The sequence below is a fragment of the Drosophila sechellia genome, chromosome 3L (genome assembly GCF_004382195.2).
Source record: "Drosophila sechellia strain sech25 chromosome 3L, ASM438219v1, whole genome shotgun sequence".
NCBI lineage: Eukaryota > Metazoa > Arthropoda > Insecta > Diptera > Drosophilidae > Drosophila > Drosophila sechellia.
Window position 1 is genome coordinate 5,780,406 of NC_045951.1, and position 25,272 is coordinate 5,805,677.

General features: G+C 43.4%; 3 protein-coding genes across 3 annotated transcripts; all 3 read left to right on the forward strand.

The window, feature by feature from the left end:
* Nucleotides 1–3,383: 3,383 nt before the first annotated feature.
* On the forward strand, nt 3,384–4,804 carry LOC6610926 (luciferin 4-monooxygenase). Its single transcript, XM_032718700.1, is given in 3 exon segments — nt 3,384–3,610; nt 3,612–3,916; nt 3,919–4,804. Coding segments are annotated over 3 exon segments (1,359 nt in total). The 5' UTR covers nt 3,384–3,442.
* A 296-nt stretch (nt 4,805–5,100) lies between these two features.
* Nucleotides 5,101–6,734, forward strand: LOC116801150 (luciferin 4-monooxygenase). Its single transcript, XM_032719015.1, is given in 6 exon segments — nt 5,101–5,284; nt 5,316–5,597; nt 5,600–5,808; nt 5,811–6,174; nt 6,177–6,444; nt 6,446–6,734. Coding segments are annotated over 6 exon segments (1,596 nt in total).
* A 6,981-nt stretch (nt 6,735–13,715) lies between these two features.
* Nucleotides 13,716–15,355, forward strand: LOC6610929 (protein transport protein SEC31). Its single transcript, XM_002035450.2, has one exon. It carries the CDS (start codon nt 13,773–13,775, stop codon nt 15,168–15,170), a length of 1,398 nt encoding a protein of 465 aa, XP_002035486.1. The 5' UTR covers nt 13,716–13,772; the 3' UTR covers nt 15,171–15,355.
* The last annotated feature ends 9,917 nt before the right edge of the window (nt 15,356–25,272 follow it).

Genomic DNA, 25,272 nt, shown 5'->3' on the forward strand with positions numbered 1-25,272 from the left:
GGGCGGTCATGGGTTTTTTACAAATTTGGACAGGCAGGTTGTTTGTCAAATTGTTTAAGGGAAGTGATTAATCTGAAGATGGAAAAGGGAAGCTTAGAGAAATTAAGACGTATTTAATATGAACCTGGATGAGTGCAAACTCGTCTAGTTTCATAAAAACCCACTAAAGCTTCTTTCGCAGATTCACTATGAGCATAATTCTTTAGTTAGTTCATTGCTTTGCAATATATTACTGCATTACTGAAGCAATTTCTCATGCCTTCTGATGAAGTAACTTGCTCGTAAAACCACATTTACCTTTCTGAGGCCGACGTGCCGCTGCTCATTTTCCAAGTCAGTGAACTCCAAAGACATGTTATACTGGTGAAAAATCGTTGCAAGGACCGCACCCACGCAGCACGCAAAAGGACATTTCACTGCATCTATAACTTGGCAGACAATGCAATCTATTCAGAGAGCCGTTGACAGGCTTTTGCAATTCGCATTCGAAGAGTGAAGACCGGTCATGGCGCAGTGACCAGTGGCGGGCAGCCAAAGGACAATTCGCAGGACATCGTCGCCTGGCTGGCTGTGAGCCAAGTATATTTACTGCATATTTACAGGACAGCTCGTAAAGAAGAGCAGCAAGTAAGCAATGTGACCGCTTTAATTGCGCCACAAAGTGCACTGAAAATTCAATTTAAAAGCGACAAGAACACGACAAGTGACAAAGATACAAGGCGACACAGGCAGGGGCACAATTTCAATCTGTTCTTTTCATAAATACGCAAATTTTTCCATCGAGGCAGATGCAAATATTTTGCCAAGACACTTCCATTTAACCATGCCATCTATTCTTTCTAAAAATGCCAGCATAGCCAAAGTGCAGAGAAAAATCACTGAAACTGTCGCCCGGCGCGGCAAGGATACAGCATCATCATCATCATCATCATTATCATTATCATCCGCAAGGATAACAGGCGATGCTGCGTTTGTGCGATGGTCTGCGTATTTCTAGCCAACTTACAGGAACCGCGGCGCCAAAAACTACTAAAAATAAAGTTTGCATTTTGTCTATTTGTTTCCTGTCGCCTTGTCCCAGTCCCGTGGCCCGTGTCCCCATCCTTTGGCGACATTTTCCCTTCCCGCCAGCAACATAAACACCCAAGTTGCCATAAAGACAGGTTGATATCCATATGTATATGTATGTTTGAAGTTTCTTGCAGCTGGCGCAGAACCGAAAACAATACTATTCAATGTAGAGGGGGAAGAAAGCTTAGTTATCTTTTCGGAGATTTTAATTTCTTTTTAGTTTTTTAGGAGTAGTCATACACAAATAATGAAATATTAATAAATATATGTATTAGTTTAAGTCTTTTTTAGAGTCCATGTTTCAATATATGGATTTATATAATGAAGTGAAAAGAATATTTTATTTAAAAAAACAAAACTAATAACAAAAAAAAACTAAATGTGCCGACCAAAGTTGCGATTGAACCGCAACCACCAGCGTTCTAAAAAGTCTCATTAGACAGCTAGACTACAGACTTGCCTTCATATATTTGTTGTAGACGTTTCTGACTGACATAGTTTAATAGCTATGAAACTCAGCCCGACCAGCAGATGGCGTATCGTATCGGCTGCAAGTTCATACAATGCTCGCTAGATGACGCCGATATGTTTTTAGTACAAAATAGAATAACGCCATCATCATTGGCGGCCAAATATGGAACTTATTAAAACGAAATTATGTAGCATACCTTTAAGCTATTTATATAAAGAAAAGAATTTTTATGATCAAAAATAAATTACAATAAACAATTGGGTAAGCATTTTCATGCTCCTGAACAGTTGCGTATCCCTTAAAGAGATAAGCAATATTGAAAAGCAGATTTTCGGCAATCCCTTAAGCCACACACTCTTCAGAAGGTACGATAAGTTTTGGCCAGCGAAACTTGGCAATCCTTTGCGGATGCAATTTAGAATTAATTATGGCCCGCTTGCTTGCCACTTGCCACTTGGCCGGGAACTTTTTGGGGGCGAGCGGAGAACAGCCGACGCAGCCGCAACTTCGGACCAGCTTGTGCTGAGGTTACAAATTCTCATATGTCGCCGCACAAACACACACAGGACGAAATGTGATGGACAGAAGGACATTTGGTGGCGAGGAGGTTCGGGGGATTGGAAGCAGTTGACACAAGAGCATTTAACGCTTCAGCACGTTTTCAATTCAATTTCCACATCTTGAAGGCTGCTCCAAGGAAGCCGAGGCGTTGGAGCGTGCGAAAACTTAAGCAGACGCACCGAGCATGACAAACGAGGCTAAGGACAATGCCGCCAGGATAATGATAATGAAAGCGAATCATGGGCGCTGCAAGACGGCGGGCGTGGCCGGATAAAAAACGGAAGCTAGTGCTTCTTAATGAAGATGCCTGCAGTGGCAGCCTTGCAATAAATCAACAAATTACGCGGCAAGGGCTGCCCAGGGCTTTGTATCTCGCAGATACCGAGATACTTGGCCATATTTGTGCGCAGAAACAATAAGTGAACCGCTTAAAAATGCATAAATCAAGGCCCAAAACGCAGCCAAGGGAACTGAAACAAAAGAGAAGCGAGAAGCAACTGTCAAAATGATAATCGCCAACAACTGTTGAGGCTGTCTTGGCCGTATGACAAATGTTGTCGACTCGAAAAGGGGGGGGTGTGTGTGTGTTATCCAAAACACCACCCACCACGCACTGGCCGAAATCAATGTTTGAAAAACACATTCTACTTATTACTTCGCTTTGTTTGCGGGGGACAGGCTCACTCAAAATAGCGCATCATAATGGGACAGAGCAGAACTGAACGATTTCGATTCCGATCCATCCATGTCGGTCATAATCGTAAAAACAAATGCAAAACGCAAAAGCCAAATTCCTGACAGCACATTCCCCCAATTGTCAACCCCTTAATCCACTTGTTTTCCCAAACCCATAATCCTCTCTTTGACGGCTGCCCATTATCATAATCTTATTGTGGTTGGTGGTGGTGGAGATTCCAACTGGCCCAGTTGACCATTTGCTGAAACACTTTTCGACATCTTTTTGAGTATTTTGCTATGGGATGCAATCTCAAAATCGGATTATCAGCGCTCATGAAAACAGTCTTGGCAATTAATCATTGCTTAAGTAAACATAAATAGTAAATTTGATTAGTATGGCAACAGTGAGGGAATAATTGATTGGTAGATGAAATAAATTCACTTATGAACAAAACTTTCAGTATCTTTTTCTTATCTTGGTGAAATATCGATATAACATGTCAGTTGATAATGGTGAGACCTTACTTGAAGCTTTAAATTCGAGATCTTACGCCTATCACTTTCGTTTTTATGGTATTGCGTGAGCATCAAAGAACTTAGGTGCAAAGAAAGATATAGAAATTATAAGTCTCCATTTTAATTCTTAACGTAATATACAAAATGGGTGAATTGCAAGCGGGAAAATCGCCCTTTAAGACAAGAAACACCTATGATGAAAGCTTAAAGATCTGGAGTGGTGGCGAAAAGCGCAGTTTATTCTCCCCAGATTTGTCCATCGGAGAGATTATCTTTCAACAAATGGAGCGCAATCCTATGCTCACTGCCCAGGTATTTAACAAAACAAAACCTTTAGATTTCAGTTACAGAAAACACTGAGCTGACCTGGAAAGATATTCATATAAACGCGATGAAGGTGGCCAGTTATATGCGAAAACTGGGCCTGGAACAAGGTGACTTTGTGGGAGTCATTGTCAGGTTGACCACCCACTTGACTGCTCTAGCCTATGCTTGTTTCTTCAATGGAACACCTTATCATGCCCTACACACCGAATACGAACACTCTGCAATCGAGAGACTGTTCGGAATAACCAAGCCACGCTTAATCTTCTGTGATGGAGATGAGTTTGAGAAAGTTCAAGTTCTAAAGTGTTTAGCTTGACTAGTATAATTGAAGACTGTGACTTTGATCCTGCCAATTTGTGTGGCCTAATTGAGAAGTACAAAATATCGATGGTGTTCGTAAGTTCCTCGCAATTGGCGATGCTGTCCAATTGCCCGGAATTCTATGTGGCGGACCTATCATCCGTGAAGTATTTCTTTTACGGCGGATCAAACTGCTCACTGGAAGCCCAGAACAAAATTCGCAGCCGTCTAAGCAACGATTGTTAAAATTTCAGTTATACACTAACCGAGTTGAACAGCACCGGATGCCTAAACTTCAACTTCGATGAGAAACCCAATTCAGTGGGTCGTCCAGTTATAGGTATTCAAATTAAGATAGTCAACGAGCTGGGGGAAGCACAGGGACCCAATGTCGTGGGCGAGATATGCTTCAATAATGGTCAAAAGTGGTCTGGTTACTACAAGAATGCGGAAGAAACGAAGAAGATGCAGGACTCGGAGAACTGGTTTCACACCGGAGACCTGGGCTACATGGACGAGGATGGATATCTGTTCATAATAGATCGCTTGAATGATATGCTCAAGTATCAGACCATTATGTATTACCCCAGCGAGATTGAAAGTGTCATCGCCGAAATGCCAAATGTTGTGGAGGCTTGTGTCTTTGGCATTTGGGATCCAGTTAATGGAGATAAGGCAGCCGCTTCAGTGGTCCAGAAACCAGGAACCCAACTGGAGGCCCAGGATGTTGTGGAGTATGTGAGCAAACGTATACCTGCCAAATTTAAGCAGTTGAATGGAGGAGCTTTAATTGTGGATCACATTATTCAGAGTGGCAATAGAAAACCAAACAGAGCGGCCACAAAAGCTGAGTTTTTAAGAATTATGGACAAAAATTAGTTTTTAATATTTAATTATTGTAATGTTTATGCTGTTGCATTTGTATTTGCATTGTATTTGTATTTGTATTTGTATTTGAATTTGTTGTATTTATCGTAAGCTTTTTTAGAGGTTCGCCATATAACGCATTTTTTCTTATTCGCTGAGTAAAATAATTCCGAAACACATATCGATTACAAAATGGTTAATACAGCTGATCTGCCGTTAGTATGTTATAAAATAGCATTGTTGATACGAGGGGTTATAATCGTATAATTTACTTAATAACTACTGATCTATTCAGGATTTTTTTTATAATGAGTGAAATGGAAGTAAAGCAAAAGCTGTTGAACGCGACGTGTACTTATGATGATGAACTCAAGATCTGGAGTGGTCGTAAAGCACAGAGTTTATTTTCGCCAGATTTGTCCATCGGAGAGATTATCTTTGGGGAAATGGTAAACCATCCGAAGCTCATTGCCCAGGTAGGTTTCCTTTCTCTCGATATCAGAGAAATTTATGCATTTGCTATGAATCCTCAGATCTCGATCACGCATTCATATGAATGCGGTGCGAGTGGCAAGTTATATGAGGAATATGGGCTTGGGGCAAACTGACATCGTGGGGGTCATGGGCAGACACACGACTCACTTATCAGCTGTGACATATGCATGTTTCTTCAACGGAACCCCCTTCCACGCCCTTCACAATGCCTACGAAGAGGCATGCATGGCCAAACTTTTTGGACTTACGAAACCCCGTTTGATTTTCTGCGATGGTGATGAGTACGAAAAGGTTAAGTCGGCCACCAAGGACCGATAGTCACCATGCGAAATCATCCGAGCGGATCAGTGAGGATCCAGGATGTTCTGACCACTCCAGTGATGCAGAATTTCCAACCAGTTCGTCTCAAAGATGGCAACGATCACACTCTGGCCATTCTCAGTTCTTCCGGCACCTCCGGTTTTCCAAAGGCAGTTACCATCAGCAATAGTCACAAGATCATTGTGGACTACATGTAAGTATAGTTAAATACTTTAATAACTCCACTATTCAGTATACGTCGAGCACCCTGTACTGGTTCTCGGGTCTTTTGATGGCCATCATCTCTGGTGTGTTCAGTACCACTAGCATTATTGCGGACTGTGACTTTAATCCTGGTCTATTTTGTCCCGCCATTGGAAAGTATAGGATCTCGATGGTGCTTTTAAGTAGCTCCTACCTAGCCATGTTTGCCAACAGCCCAGAGTTCCAATCGGCTGACCTATCTTCATTAAAATACGTGTTTTTTGGAGGATCAAGCTGTTCTCTAGAGGTTCAGCGTAAAGTTCGCAGCCGTCCTAGCCACGATTGCCTAAATTTTTGCTACGGCTTAACTGAGCTCAACAGTGCGTAAATTTCGATGAGAAACCCAATTCAGTGGGTCGTCCGATTAGGGGTATACAAATTAAGATATTAGACGAGCAGGGTGAAGCTCAAGGACCCAATGTCGTGGGAGAGATATGCTTCAACAATGGTCAAAAATGGTTGGGTTACTACCAAAATCCCGATGAAACCAGGAAAATTCAAGACTCTGAGAACTGGATTCACACAGGAGACCTGGGCTATGTGGATGAGGATGGATATCTATTTGTTATCGATCGCCTAAAGGATATGCTGAAGTGAGATTGAGAATGTCATCGCCGAAATGCCGAATGTGCTCGAGGCTTGTGTGTTTGGCATTTGGGATCCAGTAAATGGAGATGAAGCAGCAGCACCGGTGGTCAAGAAACCGGGGACCCAACTGGCAGCCCAGGATGTGGTGGACTTCGTAAGGAAGCGCATAACTGCCAAGTTTAAGCAGCTAAATGGTGGAGCTTTAATTGTAGATCAAATTGTGGGATGTGGTAACAGAAAAACCAACAGATCGGCTGTCAAAAAACACTTTTTAAATAATTATAACAATAACTAGTAGTATCAACTATGTGAGGCATTATATTTATGAGAATAGGAATGTGAAGTAAGCATACACAATTAAATCTAAACTAGTACCTCTTCTACTCATTTGTTCAGATCTACACCAGAAATTAAACTCTACTCTTTCCCTTACTTACCCCTACTTCCTTGCAACCAACCCCGTGTGGGAAAAACTGTGGTCTATTAAAATATGCGCATATGTAATCAGTAACCACTAAGCAGACAGCAATGGTCCGCTACCAAAAACGAATCAACCACTTAGCACTCAATTGAAAATTGAAAAGTGTGACCCAGTTTAAAAGGACTTTTAAAAGAAGATTTGGCGAAACGCTTAACGTAATTGCCAATGCCCATTTGCAGCGTCAACATTTCGACATATGAGGAATGTTCGAATGCTTTTATAGGACCCAAGCACATATGGGAGAATCCTTCGTAATGGATGCCATAATTCCGCGCTAATGTTGCAAAAATCTGCAAAGCTGGATGAGTTGCAACAACAACAATGACAACAACAACAGCATCGGCTCGAACAGCGACAACAATGGGAACTAAGCTCATAAATTACCATGACAATGGAATTATGCTCTAATCCACCCCGAAAAGTTATTGAACTCTCCGACTGAAACTGAAGCCACAAGCGTAAATCTTGCCTGCCTGTCATAAATTTCGCTGTTTTCGCATTCGATTTGATTTTGGTTTTTCGATGCGATTGGAATTGGAATAGGAATATTATTTATACGCATGAAGCAATCGCTGAAAATGAAATCGCAATTTTAATTCAATTAGCCGCAGCGGAAATATCGCGAGTGGATACCATTCTTATTCCTCTTACTTCTTTCAATTACTGCTCGTTTAAGGCAGACTTCAAAAGTAAATGTAGAGTAAATTTATTCCGCATGATTAATTCAAGATTCGATTTTGAAAATCAACAGCAAATTGATGGTAGGTATTTGGTTGGGTACGGGCCAAATACAACAATAAAAAAAGCTGAGCAAAGTAAAATATTTGTTCAAAGTGTTTGAACTAGAAGCGCAGGCAAGCGAAATCAAATAAACGAAGTCATTACATATGATAATGCAGTCGAATTGGCGGCAGGGAAAACTAATGTTATGAAAATTCGATGAGCACAAATATTATAGATGGAAAGAAGAAAAGCATTGAAGAGGCCTACAAAAATTCAGTCAGTAACTTAAAGAAATTGAAAAAGCATATACTATGGCTATTCTAGACGTAACATCTATTGTTAATAAGTTAAAACCAGTTTCCTAGCTTGCAGAGACAATTATAAATATAGATAGATGGGTGTAAGTCTAAGTCGACTATCTATGATCTGTTTAGACTCAGTCATAAAACACCATACTTAAAATTCTTTTGAACTATATTTATCCACTTAACCTATGTACATATATATCTTTAAGGGTTCAAGCTAGCTGATCTAAATGAAGGTCTTTCAAAGATTCCTATCATATTAATGGCATTCAAACTCGTCGCAGATTCAAATCCATGGCACAGATCAATCTAAAACAAAGTCAATTGGGAATTTAGCGGCAACCGCAACTGATCGAAGCACGCCTGGATGGGTATCTATGCCCAAAGGGACCAGCATATGCTGATGCCACATTAGATCGACGACTCACTTGTCAGTCTGTCGGGCTGTGCGGCACCAGCAGCCGGCGGCGATGGTTATCGCCCAACTATGGACCAGTTCCAATCAGAGAGTCAAAGAGCGAAGGACACTCGGGGGAACTGAAAACCGGAAAACCTCGTAAATCGCAACTTGGGAACTCGAGAATCCCGCGGCGCAGCGCATTTCTACGCGCATATGTCAGCATTTTTATCAAATTGGAAACGAAAAATGCTGCACTAACAGCATTTTGTGGTTTTCAGCATAATTAAAGGCAGACGGAGAACCCCCCGGACAAACGCCCCGGACAGATCGTAAACGTCGAAAAACGTAAGGTGTCGTCCGGACGGGGTTGCGAATGTGCGGGATTTTGGGATTCGAGAGGGAGGAGTGGTTGCGATTGGGAGTGCACTGTTCGGCGAGTTAACAAAGCCATCAATGGACCATAAACTAAACACTTTTTAAACGCCGAACGGGGGCTGGGACCTCGAAGGACCTCGGAGAGTCCTTGTTACCATTGCCGAAATCGCACAGATGTTTGCTCAGCGCGAGTGTGATTTCGTTGCTGCCCAGCGCATAACTAGCGACCCTTCAATTAAAGGGTAGTTTTCATCGTTTTCGAACCGCTCACAGTGGTTCTTCCGGCAATTGGAACTGTGCCGCACCAGAACCACCGAGCACTCTGCATTCCGAGCTGATTAGATCTGATTTAGCAACCCGATTCCGCCCTGTCACTTGGACAGACAGAAAGAGAAACAGGTTCAGTTTGCTGGGCAGGGTCACAATTTATGGCACCAGAAAACGTATTGAGCAACTTTAAATGCGGGTCATCCCATCCAGTTGTATGTGGATGAGTGTTACCTCGTACTCCATACTCCGAGATGGTGGCAACTGGTGGTAATGACGGTGTTCGCCGGTGGTGACTTGGTGGTCGCTTCATTTGTTCAACTTCGCTGAGCATACGCTGCACTTCCGACCCAAGCCGTAGAATCTGCCAAATGTTGCATGTTTTTCTTATGAATATGTTATACAAGTGGTACTGGAATTTTAAGGACCGAAGCTGATATTCCCCTTAAGAGTTATTAAAAGGAATGCGAAGAAAATATGAAACCATACAATATTTACATAAATATTTAAGAAATCCAAATTTGAATAAAAATATTCATTTTATTTCTTGGCAATCTTGACTTACTTAAGCTTCTGCATATTTACAAAAATATGTTTCACAAAAAGTAAAAACAAATAAAACAAAAAAAAACATAAAATCTTAAAACTTAAATATAATTATAATATAGTTCCATAAAGTTCTTCAATATACCCTGTAAAGTTCAAGAGTCTAAAGTGGGTGTTCCTGTTCCGGCTTGCTGACGATTCTTCTGGCCCACTTGAAGAGCTCTTGACATTATGGCTATCCAGCAACCACGTGCAACACTTGGCAACTGTTGCGAGTTCCGTTTGTGTTCTACGAGTTCGAATTGTGAGTTTCAGCTGCGGAAAATATTGCCACATCGGGGCACATAAATATTTATGCCGCACTCGATTGAAAGCTTCTCAAGCGTAAGCATTTTAGATAAAGTCCCAGCCAACCATCATCCACCCATTCAGGTGCATTTGTGGCATCGTTGGCGTTTTGCATATGACAGCAGAAAATGTTTTTGTGGCTTGATTTGATTGCAGGCGAATGTGCGTCTCGAACTGATTGGACCAACTCGACACACAGCAAACGGCTGGAATCGGAATAGACATCGTCATCAGCCGATTTGTTAACCAAAACAAGGGCTCTAATCCGACTAAGACTAAACTGAGAGCAACCACAAGATCCAGCACCACCACCACTGGCCCTCGGGCCTTGTTAGAACGAAGAGTGCGACCCTCGTTCGCGCATTTTTAATCCGTTTAAATGAATGACAGTCTAATTGGAGGATTTGGCAAACTGGAGGACGAGCCAGGGCCAGAAGGCACCTTAATAGTGACAAAGTCCTTGCCATATGCTTCGAAAAAACCACATGTTATTCACGGTATTTAAACAAACAGCAACAGGGGCTGTCGAAGCTGACAACTACCCTCCAAAATACTCCAGTTCCAGTTCGAGATTCGGATTTAGATGCAGCCCTCCAAGCAACAAAGTCCTCCAACCCTCATACAATTAGGTTCTCGTCCTGCTCACATGAAATCCAATTCGAATTTTTATTTAATGCGCGAAAAGCACTTGATTGGATCCGGAACAGGACTCGAGTTTTAGTTTACTCCGTACTCTGGGGACACTGCGAGTCCTGAGGGTTGGCAAGTGCAGGATTCTTGCAGGATGCAATCTGTATGGTAAAACTAGATGGAAACTTCCACTGCGCCAGCACAACATAATCCACTGAGCAAAAAGCTTTAAAGATTATGATAAAACTTATCGCATATCAAATCTTAAAACCCGTTCATGTGATACCCGATGCTATCTGTTTAACACTATGAAATAATATGTGAATATAATTTAAATATGTTAAAAAACACAATTAAAGGTAATTTGCTAAACAACCCTCATGGTTACAACTAACAATATTATGTATCTCTTTTTGTTGGGACTTGGAAGTTAACCTGCAGAAGTTCAACCATTTCACTTTTCTGTGCACTTAGTGCGCTTAGATCTCCAGGCAGCAAGAAGCTGTTTCCTCCAGGATTTCCACACAAAACACAAAGATTACGGGAGACAGGCAGCACATTAACATCAAGCGAGGCCACAATCTCCACGGAAAAGGTGTCTGCTGTCTCCGGAATAAACGTAGCCAGCTCTGCGCTAAACTTGAAGCAATTAGCATTTACATTTTGCTATCTTACCAGGGATAATTGAAACCCGGCGAGGATGCCAGGCCCGGGCATAAGGAACACGTAGCTGTGTCTAAACTTGAGTCGAGAGATTGCCATCTTAGTTTTTAATTTGCTTCCTGGGAGATTTCCTCGCTTTTGCTCGCATTTCCTCCGGTCTCGACTTAATCACACAAAGGCAATTTCACGCATTTTTGCGCTTTGTCTCGGCCTGACAACGGGGGAATCACTTTGTCACTTGGCAGTTTGATGTATCGACAGGCGCTAAACCAAACAACCAACCCACCTAAAGTTCCATCCCCTGGCTCAGTGACAAGCCAAAATCTTTTAGTTAGCAATAGAGCGAGATCAGCAGGGGTAGATAAGCCTTTGGGTTTAGTGGAAATTTTGTGCTCGATTTGTATATCGGAGATTTTCATTAGTTTCCGCAGAAAATATTTACTCCAATGGACTGAAAATGTGTTCGGGATTTTCACTTGACTTCAATTGTGCACACGTGTCACATATGTGAGAGAGTCCAATTGAAATGGGGGTAATTTCTGGTGAGATGTGACAATACGTAATATATTGAGGAAATTGGTCTGATGTAAGATAAGATAACTGATCAGATATAGATTAACTTACTCAGATTTCAGCATTTAATAGGCTATGGTAAGCCAATGAATTCTTATATATTTTAAAATGATTTTCCATTAACTTTAAGCATCAGCTGCATCACACATTTGAACATCCCATTTTATTTATCAATTTAAAATCCTATCAGGATTGGATTGTTCGATCGGCAATTAATTAAATACAAACTAAACAATATTTTTAATGAAATGGCCATGTTGGAAGGCAATCATGTGTTTAATATTAATTTCGTCGACAGCCAACATGGCGGCCATGCGAATTATAGGCTACAGCACACAGATTCTCAAACGCACCCATACACACACACGCACGCACACTCGGCTGGTGGCTATAAATATTAATTAAAAATGCAACTCATATGGCAAGTGGAACAATTAGCACCTGAAAATATGCAAACATTAAATTGCCGCTGCTGCAGCCACATGGCTTGCAAGCAAAAAGTGCAACAAAAGAGTCGGAAATTTAAATAAAATATACATACACCCCATAGCTGCAAACCTTGTTCACGACTGACCGTAACAGACACATATTTTGTCCTGGCAATGGCCACATCCTCGCATCCGGTCTGCCAGGACCTAGGGTCTAGCCGGACAAAAAAGGGAAATAAACGTTGGATCAGAACGAGACGGAAAACGAACGGAAGGCATTGCACAATTTGCTATTGTTGCATGTGCATATTTACTGGGCATTTGCCATTTTTTCCACATAGCGCCAACTTAACTGACAAATAAATATTTCGGTACGTTGAAAGATTTCGACGCTCAACAGTCGCCTACAAAACGGGCGAACCCCAATTCGTGAGCATGTATGTGTGGTTGTGTTTGGCAATATGTAAAAGCTACGCGCAGCATATACTCAAAATCCAAGCCAACAGCAACAAACGCAACAAATACAGCAGCACAAAACATGGCCACATATTCACACAATCTCGCTGGCGCTGCTAAAAAATCGACAAAAACAACCTGTTCGGAAACACTTGCAACAAGGACATCACCGCCGACAGAGACGGGCATAGAGCCAGACAGAGAGGGCAGGTCCTGCCATATTTTCGGGGTGGGTGTGAGAGGCAAAGCGAAAGAGAGAGAGCACCAGCGAGAGAGAGCGGTCAGGATCAAGCACCGCCTTCTTTCGGAAAGAAATGAGTGCACAGTGGGCGAAACTGGGAAATTCATGCAGATAAATAAAATGTTTCGGCAAAAATCTAAATGGAAACCAGGCAAAAAATGGAAAATATTTTAAAAACTTCACTTGATGAACTTTAAGTAAATTGATTGATAGCTATAACTTTAAGATATTCACCTCTTTTGAATAGACAAGAGTAACTTTTCATATAGATGACCCTTGTTTTAAGTACTTCTAAGCTTAATAAATTAGGTTTTTGAAATAAAATAAAAACCCAACATTAATGGACATGAATGTGAAGCCCATAGTACCAATGCATCCCATACAGCACAACAAGGTTTTCGAGCAAGCCAACCTGTCCGTGGATGCCAGCCAACCAGGAGTCGTCCTGGCCAGGACTCGCACAATAAAACCACAGAATATGTTCGCCAACTGGCAAAGCAGATGGAACGCTGGAGAGACGGAGAGTGGGCCAGAGAAAGAGAGGGAAGACCGCTGGAAAAAGAGAGGACAAGCGGGAGTGAAAGAGCAAGAACAGGAACATAAGGGTGGTGCTCTCTGCAGGACCTGAATCTGAACAGACTCCGAGCAGAATCAGGACAGATGGGCCAAGTGCCGCGAGTGCGGAGAGTTGCTTTTTCCAAATTGAATGGGACAATATGAGAATACGAGAGTTCCAACTGGACGCGGTGGTTGTGGCAGCGGGTACTTAAAGAGGAACAGATTGCGGGCGGCCAGCAGTCGAAACTGGAATTTCGAATCGCAAGGAACTACATAGAACCAAAGACACAAAGTCCCCACCAGAGCCAAGTGAAAGTCGAAAAGTGTATTGAAGTGAAAATGAATCTGCTCATGGATAGCATGCCGTCACACGCGAATCCTGGCCAGCGTCGCACCACGCCGCCTCAGCACGCCGAGCTTAGGATCTCTACATCACCGCAACAGTCGCCGCAGCAGAATCAAACCACTAATCACAATAACAACATTGAGACACCCACATCGCCAGCGGGTGGAAAGACCACTCTTAAACGCGCCTTCGATGTGGCCTTCCTCATGATGCCCGATGAGCGGATCAAGCAAAAGCAGGCCGAGAAGCAGGCTCGCCTCCAGGAGGCACTGCACCATCACCACCACCAACAGCAGCAGCAGCAACAGCAGCAGCAGATGAGCCACTATCCCACAGATTTGTCTCCTCGAGGAGCCTCTTCGCAGCCACCTTCGCCGGCGGCACTGGAGTACATCAGTCTGTTGGAGGCACGCCAGCGGTATCCACAGATCAGCATCCGTTCTCCGCGGGTTTATGATGATCCCAGTGTGATCATACCCCTGGTGGATTCTCCCGAGGCACCGTCAACTTCTTCACCACCACCGCCCATGCGCAGCGCTTTTACCAAAGTGGCCTCCTCGTCGCTGTCCACTTCATCATCCTCACCATCGACCACTTCACGTTTGGAGTCACCGGTGGATGTGGGAGCTCCACCCTTGAGTCCCGATCAGCTAAGCTGTCACTCGATAAGTCCACCATTGGTTACACCTCCACCGAGAACCAATAGCGGTGGCCAGAATCCCAATCCCCTGCCAGCAAATCCCATTGTGTACCACAACTTCCGACCGGAGTATCAGTTCAACGGAGCCTTCCAGGCGGTGAATCCCATGCAGGCTCTGCAAGCACAGCAGCGCCTCAAGCAGCAGTTGTTGTACACGCGTCCACCGGGACCGGGAAATCCCAATGGTGGAGGACCTTCTATGCAGGCAAACTCACCACCGGGTCCACCGTCGGAGTTCCTGCATGCTTATCCCGGATTTGCTCCGCCACCACATCCATTTGCGGTATCCCAACCTCTCCAGAATCCCGCTGCAGCAGCCATTCTCTCCACTTTGATTCCACCCACATTGGCATCCACTTTTACACTGACAGCTCAGAATGTGTGCGCCAAGTGCAACATAAGTTTCCGGATGACCAGTGATCTGGTGTATCACATGCGATCCCATCACAAAAGCGAGGTGGCCTGCGATCCGAATCGACGCAAGCGGGAGGAGAAGCTCCGATGTCCCGTCTGCCAGGAGACCTTCAGGGAGCGACACCATCTAACGCGACACATGACCGCCCACCAGGACAAGGCCAGTGATCACCAGCCGCAGCTGGAGGACTCATCCTCCTCTGCCGGTGACAACGAGATCATCAATGTGGTCGGCGGCACACCGCCAGGTCGCCGAATGGGTGGTATGCCCAAATGATCGAAGCATTTCTTCGGATATTTTTAAGTCATCAAGTCAACTCCCAAAAAACAAAACCCGTTGGTTTAGCCCATAATGCCCATTTTCGATTGTGATATTAACCTTACTTTCCCCCACGCTCCGATTTAATTTCCCCTTAGCTTTAAATGTAGTGCAATTTGTATCTTAAACATGTAACTGGATCTCCCTGTATCTCAATTAATTATCTTTCATATCGAAGGATACGAAAGGATCTTCAGTTTCATCATTGTAAGATATTACGGTTAAGTTGCAAATATGCTTATATTAGCATTCAATGTGTGGCTGAATGTTTCAATAAAAATCTAATTGTTATGCCAATTCAATAATTATATCGTATTATTAATCAAATTTGTGTTAATGGGATGTGGGTTGTTAAATTCAAGCGTGGTTATTGCTCCAGTCAAGATCTAAAGTATTTTAAAATCATGTTATGAAAATGAATCAAGTTTTAATTAAGCAAACGAAGGGTATAAACTTAAGAATTATTGCAATTTATATTTTTGAAAAGCTTAAACAAAATCCAACGAGTTGTCTATTCTTTCGAAGAAATATCTTTTTCTGAGCTTATATTAAGAAATCCCAAAAGACTAATGGGCTTTCAATTAATTTTTAAAAAAAGAATTCCAGGGTTTTTAGAAGGCGAAGATATCTTGATTTGGCAGCATATGGAGTTTTTTAAATTCCTTGCCGGACAACCCATTATTTCGATTGTGAGGTAGAGCGAAAACATAGGGTCCCAGGACCAGAAAAAGCACCAGATTTTCGCGGGAACTAAAAGTAACATACGCCATCTTAGTAGAGCGAAGAATATGTTCAACTTGTTAGTGCAGTGAGGCAGTGAATCCTGTAGTTGCGATTCAGCAGGATTCATTTTGGCCGCATGCAGCAATTAGATGCGGCCACAAAAACTGCGACGCCGACGCTAATGAGCTGGGAACCGAAATGGTAACAAGATGAAAGGATACTTCGGGGTTGTCCTGCGCCCAAAAGGCAGTCGTTCGTTCAGACGGCGCGACGAATACGACGAGCTTCCAGGATAACCCATCATCGCGGAGTACTAGTGCAGTTTTTGGCAAAAATGTAATTCGAATTTCAATATTTCCACACTTGCCAACCCTCCGGAATTCAGTTCCCATGAGCCTCGAATTTGTAGCGTAGCAAATTCCTACAAAGCGCAACGAATTCCTCGGGTGGTGGCTGCTCCCCCAGCTATTTTCTTGGCTCGTTGCTGCACTCAAATGAGCCACATCGAATTGCGTTGATTTAGCGTGGACAAATCCTGTTAGCCCCGTGCCACAGAAGCCAATCAGCCAGCCAGGATTCACACAGGACGTCTTCCTGCCTTATCGACTGATGTATCAATTGATGGCATCGCTAAACGGCAAACGCTCTGCTCCGATCCGCTCTGCTCATTGTTCCCATGATGGGATTAGCATTTTATGGCTTTGTGTTCGCTGCTTGCCACTTGATAAAGACATTTTCCTAGCTTCTTTCACATGGCTGGAGTGGGTGATGGAAAACAATTGCTGGGAAAGTTAATGTAAGCAAATTGGTGTGGAGCATTAAGGTGAAGAGATAAAAGGACTTGGGGCACAAGGTGGTAAGCCTAAACAGCACTGTTAGGAGCAACGCTTAAGATTAAAGCTTATTATCAATTAAAGTGTAAGTAATAACGATGCAAATCTAAAAACATTTCTAATGTAAGATTCTAATAATAATAATTTTCATGTAACCACGAATATTTCTTTGAATTTTACAGACATCTATAGCTCAGTTCTTTCTGCCAAACCCTGGCAGAGGAAAAAAAGTTGAAGACAATTCAAGTTTCATTTTACTGCCCATTCCTAGATATCCCGTTTATAGTCACTCGTCTTGATTTATTTCCTGCATTTCCCCAATGAGCAATTCAAGCTTCCTTTAAAAAACAATTACAACTTCCGACGCCCTCGAAAACAAACAAGCGCCACCCATATGAACTTCCATTGCCGTAAAGCGAACACATCGTCAAAATCACATTTCCCCGAGGAGGCCACCACATCCAGGATGGCAAGACAGGATGGCAAGACAGACAGTTCCATGGCAGCCACTCACTCAAAACGACGCCGAGGGCAACCGCAGATCCGCCAGAACGAAGGCAACTCCATAATAAGCCTCATCATCATCCTGGCTGGGTGCTACATAATAGCAGCCATAATCACATTTCATATTTATCACATTTTTACGCCCACAATGGCAGATCCGGGTGGATCCCATTGCGCAGCGACCTGCGCCGCTTTGTTTGCCTTGCCTAACCTCGCAATTTGACCGTAAATAAATTGCCTGCTCATTTCGGTTTCCCCCAACTTAGCCAACTCATCCAATCCCCTTGACTGAAAATCGTGTTCAAATACGTTTAAACACAATGCAAATACCGTCATAATAGCGGGAGCAAGAAAATCCGACAGCTGGATTGAGCCTGAGCCCTGAGCCGTGGGCCTTGGCTCCGCCCCATCGTCAACCCCCCTTAATGGCCCCCTGTGCGTATGAGTGATTTCTGCTCATCTGCGCTTAAAAGTATGCAAATGCCGTGCTGGAGCTGCCGGGATTGGGAACATCGCCGACGGGGCGCGTGGAGTGGGCGTGTCAGGAGATGACTTTTATTACATTGTTGGTACTGCGACTGGTGGCTGGGCAAAGTGTTTTTTAACTGCAGGCAATTTAATTTCCACTTGCTCCCGGTCGTTTTTAATTTCCACAGCACCCAGTGCAATCGATGGGGTTTGAGTGTTTGCCTTCTGATTAGCCCTGTGGTTTGGGCCACTTAATTCCCTGCCACACGGAGAAAAATTAAGGCAAGCTGAAGAGCATACGAGTTACGATGAACCAAACAAAAATTGTTCAAAACAATTGAAAGTTTTAATCGTTGAAAATACAAATACTATTATTGAGTTTAACATAAATGGTCTCACAAATTGATAGAAAACTTGAGCTTAACAATCGAAGGAATCATAGCAGAATGTTTGGATATATTCTCTGTGCACTGAACGCGGCACTATAAGAGCCCCTGAAAAACTGACAGCCAAGCCGCTTAAACTTTGAACTTTGTCATTTCAATTTTCGCCAAACGGATGCGCTTTGTTTCAGGCCACATCCACAGTCAGGGAAAGGAGACTCAGACTGAAGAGCTGGAGAGCTTGCGAACAAGAATGAGCACGAGGATGAGGATGAGGCTGGAACTCGGTGCGAGGACATCCATGAGCCGGCCGGAAACATTGAGCCTGACAATGCGACTTTCATTTGCCGAAACTGCGGAGGAGCTCAGCCATTGTTTTGGCCACGGACAGGACAGGACTGGCTGAAGGCTGAAGGCCTTTTGGCCAAGCCACTGCCGTTGCAGGAAGTTTTTCATGCGCCATGACACTTTTTGTGCGCTCTGCGGTGGCCATTTTGTGCCGTGGCAGGATACCTTTGTGCCAGGAGGATCCAGCTGCAGCTCCACCTCCTGGTCCATTGAAATTTTCGAATATTTTTGGATGCATGGAAGCTGTTTGCCATGGCCAAAAGACAGGCGGCGGCTTACCGCACATACATATATATCCAGGAGTTGGAGCTGGAGCTGGAGCAGGAGCTGGTGCTGGTGCTGGGCACATCCTTGCAATCCATGGCCGTGTCCTGGTCGTAATTTATGATGTGCGCTTCCCTTCGCTCGCTGGCAGTTTTTAGTTTCGCTACTCGAGTTCTGCGGCTGTTTTCTGCTGTCATAACTTTGGGCCGCATAATTAATAGTTGTAAGTCGCAGCGCCTGACTTTTTAGTTGGACCGCTGCACAACTTTTATGGCAGCGGATCCTGCGAGTCCTGCGATTCCTGCGAGCGTTGTTTGCTCAATTAACTTAGCAGGTAGTTAATTTTGCGAAAAGCCGCAGGGCAACAGGAGATCCCCAATTGGTTGGGTGCAGTGGTTGGTGGTTTTGGTAACTAGTTGTGGGTGCTAATTGATTTACGAGTGAATCATTCTGCGGTCGCCATTTAAGCTGACTTTAAGTGTTGTTTACTTGGTAGTAACTTTACTTGGTACTTGGTAGTAACTCATCGGGATTCATTTTTGTGTAATTTTTTCATCGGTTTACTGAAGCATGAAAGGCATTCGAGATGCAGACAAGTTTAAGTGACTGGAAATACGCATTTGTGATTTCAACACTTGTTAGTTTCAATAAAATACACATTGGTTGCTGAGGGATGGAAATGACACGAAAACCAACCCTATATATAGACATGGTTATAATAAAATATTATCTTAATGAATAGACATTTTGCTTGTGTGTAAATTTATCTTAAATAAAAATGTGATTGAAAAGGTAGCACCACAAGTATTAGGAGCTGTATAAATATACATATCTATCTTTACATTTCCCATAACTTTCTGCGACACATTGAAATCCTGGCACCATAAATATTCAGCGAACGCCAAAAACCATTTAATTAAGTTAACTTTTATGGCTCGTAAATCAGAGAAACAACGTGGAAAAACACATATTCAACATTCGCGACCACTCCACTCGCCTGCTCCATATTCATGTGAGTTGGAGCCCCGAAAAGAAGCAGAAAGAGGAACCCCTATACCATTTATTTCCGTGGCAAGGTGGCAAGGTTGGACTAGCAAAAACAAAAATTCTCGCCAAATAAAATAAATGGCATGGCCAACGCACGACGCTGACCATGTTGTTTGCTCCCAGCTCTTAATGCACGATTTTAATTTGGAATATAACCCGGGAATGGAAATGGATGGGGCTGCATATGGGTGTACACATTATGAAATTATGAGCATTAAAATGAAGAATGGCCACTTATCTAAATTACACCATGTGTGGAATGGGCGATGGCTCCGTGGGGTTGCTTGTCATCGAGTCAAGTGACACACTGCCCGGGGATAAACGTTCCCAGCGATCTCTGGCCGGGTTAAGCGCCATGGCAGCCATATATCATCGCAAATATGCTGAGTATATGGAAATCCCGCCGCCAAGTGATAAATGAAGCACAAAAAGGCAAAAATGGCAGCGATACAGGCGACCGAGGCACACATATGCCAGGTAAAAACGCGGGAATGGGTGCAAAAACCAGTGGGAGAAGCCAAGTAAGACACTTACATCCTTGGCCAAATCGCGGTCTTCTTCGCACTCCGAAAAAAAATTGTGGCAAGCAGCAAATATGTCATTTGACATGCTAAATATTTTGCCTGCGACTTTAGCAACACAAGGTATGTTGCAAAAAATCCAACAGCAAAACAACATCATGCAAATCGAGTGTGGGCCAAAATAGTGGAAGTTATGGTTCAGTTTTAGAAAACTTATTCATAACTTTTTTATTTTGTTGAATATTTGGAGAATTTAGAAGAATTTTGAGATATTTGTTCAAGTTAATGGATGCTTTATATAAAATATTGTTTAAGAAGATAGATTTTCAGAAATTACATCCTACAGGACTATCTTCAATATCATCCTATAGACAAACTTTTCGCAGTTAATAGTTAAATGTAAGATAAGAACCAGGTTCGCCAATAAATATTGACACCATTTTGTGTTTATAGAACTGGAATGGCAAGATCTATAGACGGAGGTGGAGTTGGTCAGATAACGGTGGCTATAATGTCTTGCCCCAGACAAAACACAAATTGAAACTTGAAAGTTGTATTTTTCTATACTTTCGTAGGGCGGAAAAAGTGGGGAGAGCGGCAGTAAAAGAGTGTGGCATGCGTATCGTAAAAAATAAAATTATGCAAATTTTTATTATTTGATTATGCAAATGTTCGTGCTTGACGACCCTTGGCATAAGGACGACAATACAGACCCGTCTCCAGTTGTTAGCCCTTCACCACATCGCGGGCTTGGAACTTCCGCTGAAAGCATGGAAATGCGAAAAAAGCGCGACAGTTAGTTGGCCACTCCGCCCTTCTGACCCACTACTTGGAGTAAATTTGAATTTTTTTGCCCGCGATGCCACGAGAGGATCCCCAAATGGGTTGCAAAGTGGGGCAGGGGGCTGCGGTACGTATAGGAGCACGGAGGGGCGATGCTCTGTGGAGCATTGTCATATGTGGTTGGAAATTTTGAATCTGTTTGCGAGCTCTTCGAGCGTATCCGTTTCCTTCTGTCGCGTGCGTTTCCCATCCCAGCACGCTTTTCCTTTTCCCCCCTTTACTGGGCGCACTTGTCGTATGCGTATTTATATTTTCCCTTGTTATGCTTTATACGCAGTGTTGTCTCTTTCCCGCTTCTCGCGCGATTTGAATCTTTTAAGTGAAATATTGTTGAAATCATTTATGCTTGACTGGGCCACTTCTTTTGGGGGGCGGGAAGGCTGCTGTGCAGCCTTGGTTTCGGATTTCGGTGGAAGTACGTGGTCCCACCTCGAACTCCCTAATTGATACAGACGACTTTCACGCGGAAAAGTCACGGAAAATGCGTTTAAATCTCGACACAGATAAAAAACGCCAGGGAAAGCCAAAAAGTAGATAAGACTCGAGCGTAAAGTTTTACGAGTTCTGCCTTGTAATCAGTATGAATAATTACCAAAACGTGCTCATTGTTCTACGAAAAATTAAATGAAAAACCAAGAAATCAGTGAGTAGAAAGCAAGGCTGGCATTTACTAAAAATTAAAATTATTATATACAATGTTTTAGAATGCAGGTTTCATTTCAAAGTAAATATAACGCCCTTTCCCTAACATTTTATTTTTACAATCCCTTCAATTTAGATTGAAAGCACAATTTTCTTTAAAAACATTCTAAAACTTTTTGTGAAAATCAAACCCTACCACTGTTAAATTTGTAAGCTGTCAAGCAAAACAACTTGCACGAGTAAATCTCGCTTGTGGACAGAAAAATTGAGAGCCACGTTAAGAGGAAATCCATCAATCATCTGGACAACACAACATAAATCAAGCTGAGGCTCAAAGGAAGGGGTTTAGTTTGCCCGCCAGCCAACTATTGATAGGCAGCTCCATCAGCTTGATGGGCCATTCACCGATATGTGGCTTAAACAACACTTCCGGCATTGGCCATAACCGAAAACCACGAGCCCAAAACCAGCAAGCTCAATAATAATAAAACAAAATGCTTAGAGCGAATAAAGAAGAAGGACCAAGGACCAAGGAAGTCGCTTTTGTGGTGGCAGTCTGTTTATTTACGCCGCATTGTATGTAGACACTTACATATGGGCGAGCCTGGAGGGCAGCGAGGAGTCCGTGGCGTCGGAGGAGCGGGAGGATCCGCAGAGCAAGGGGCTTCCATACGGCGGGGCACACATCACACATGTTGTTGCGAGTACACACGTATGTTGCCTGCAAGCGATAGCGTCGCCATTTTTTTTTTTTTTTTTTTTTTTTTTGTATTTTGGCAACCGCTCCCTTTTCCACTCGCAATCTTGGCCAGCAATCGCAGCCGGCACATATGTGCAATCATGTGCAGGGCGCCCGTTCTCCGTGTTCCCCGGTCTCTTCTGCCCCCCAATCAATTTCCTGTCCCGCTCCAACAACGCTGTGGCGACTCCATTTTGCCGTTTGCCATTGGCGCTTCGGCGAAACCCGCCCACTGAACGCCAAGGCGCATGCTCCACTTTTATTTCCCGGGAAACTCTTTGCAGAGCTCGAATTTCGAAAGAGAGCATTAGAGTCTGCGGGAGTCCAGAGACCTCAGTGGCCACATGGAGCATTCTCAAGCGCATCTGCTTAGTGTCAAATGGGAGCGCCAGCGGATGGCGGATGCTTTTTCAATCAACAAAAAGGCCAGATAAGATAGAGCTGCCAGTGCAAGCTGCACTTGTCAAACTCACATGTCCAGGAAATCCCAACAAGAAATCATGAGAGCGTTAAATTGAAACTTGGGATTTTACGCAGCTTAAGTTTTTTAGCAATTACAATAGAGATTCAGTGCGGCAACGCTGTCATCGAGGGGAGGGAAGGGGTTGAAAATAATAAACAAAACAGGCGTTAACACTTGTCATTCGGCCGACAGGAATATGTCACCTGTGCCGTCCCGGCACATCGCATCCCAGACCAAAAATCCCATCCGAAATTCAATCAGCGCGCTGGACACACATATACCACCCTTGTCGATAAATCTCGGTGGTCCGTTCAAAAAGAAAAAAAAAACAATCTCGCATAAATTCCTATTTATGGCCCGAACATTTGAACCTTTTTGTGCCAGCCTCCTCAACCCGCTTCCTCCACACAAAACACACAATCAAAAGTCGATTAGCATTCAGGGCAGGACGAGCAGTTCCCACTCCAAATTCGGAGGAGCGTACAACAAGCTGCAAATAGGCAAGCGCAGGTAATCGCATTTCGAGTTCCAGCTACCCATTTTTCCAACCCCCTTCTCTCGTGGCGAAAAATCTGCTGAAGCACAATGAAAATATTTTGCCCTGTTCGCCAGGGGGAGGGAAATGGGCTTGGGTTACGGTGTGTGACAAGTACAAGCCACTTGTGCGTTGATGATAATATTCGAACCATTTTCGGGGGCACTGGGAAGTGGAAAGTGGAGCCGGGCCAGAGATATCCCTGAAATCGGCTTATGTCGCCTGTGCCATTGTGCTGACACGGCTGCAGAATTGGGGCTTTTGTCTTACTGTCCAATGGCCACTGAGTCCTGTCGAGCGTAGGAGAGTCCTGCCCACTCAGGTGATTTATGCTGAGTTTTAATTTAAATGCAATCAATTTGAAATGTGTAACCGAAAAATGTCAAAGAAAAACAAAAAAGGGCTTAGATAGTGAAGTAAATATTAAAGAGTATAAATTCTAAATAAGTTGTTAAAGTAAATCCCAAGCAAAATTTGAAACAAAAAATCCATTTATCCATATATGATAATAAGAGAGCCCAAAAGGAACAAGAAGAGGCAATTCCAAAGACAATTTCGAAATAAAAATCTAAAATCTAAATCTAAAAATCTTTTTATAGAAGAGATATGATTTTCATTCATTTATATAACATATTCAGAGTTTAGGAACTCTCAATGACCAGTTTTTTTAAAATCCAAGTCTTGCCAGGTGAGTGGAATTTGTTTAAGAAAAACATTATTAGAATCATTAGCAGCAGAGCTTAGCTTAAGCAAATTCAATTATGTCAAACATCACGGCGTTATCTAGATGCATTATCCTTGGCTAATGAGCCGCGCTTAGCCGCGGATCCTTATCCGGCGGCCAAGTGGCCAGGACAAAAGCCGCAGAGACGCAAACGAAATCAATTAAAATTTATCACATGCCAGTTGCTTCATTAAGACACAAAGGGAGCAAGCAGCCGCGGTGTCCCCAAGGTGCAATTCGTTATCCAATCCGAGGACAATGGCGGTCAGGATGTGGCTGCCTTGTAATTTGTCCTGCCACCAACTTCCACCGGCAAACAGGCAGACAGTTGTTGTTATCGGCTTAAGGAAGACAATAAAACGGCGTCGCCGTTTGTCGCTTTAAATAATAAAAACATTTGATTTGCCAACTCTGGCACGTGGCCAGGACCAGCGAAGTCAGTGGATTTATCCCCGGACTGGCTGAGAATGCGCAAGCAAATCGCAGATAAAGCCAACGCGTAAATTAATGGTCGCCACGTGTTACTTGGTAGTCCGGGACCAAGTCGACTTGGATCAGATCGCTTGGGATTGAATTGAATGGCCGGACACGCTGGGTGGTCCAAGGCCTACTACTACTACACCATGTGTGGGAGCAGCTTATGGCCAGCAAATTATCGCCTCCTTGCGATGGCGAGTGGTGACCCCCAGTGTTTGCTCTGCGGCTGATAATTGAGGCGTAAATGTCGGCACACGTCCGGACTCCGGACCTTCGACCGTCCGGGGCTTAAGTTGATACATTGATACATTGTTGTCATATTCACAGTGGAGTTTATGGAGCGGATTTATATACTCAGTTTCAGCTCCGTTTACTCATTCCCCCAAGTGCTTTTTGCCGCGTGTTTTAGGACTGCACACAATGTTGATGATAACCCTATCAAATTTGAATGCCGTCAGCAGCTATAAGGATGCAGCTCATTGTTGAGTTCGTAAAAAGTTAATAAACCCTCCAAGTATCAATGGTTGCAAACAAAAGAATGGGTTC

Coding starts and splice junctions, on each gene's coding strand:
- LOC6610929 (XM_002035450.2), top strand. CDS start 13,773: ATGAATCTGCTCATGGATAGCATGCCGTCACACGCGAATCCTGGCCAG.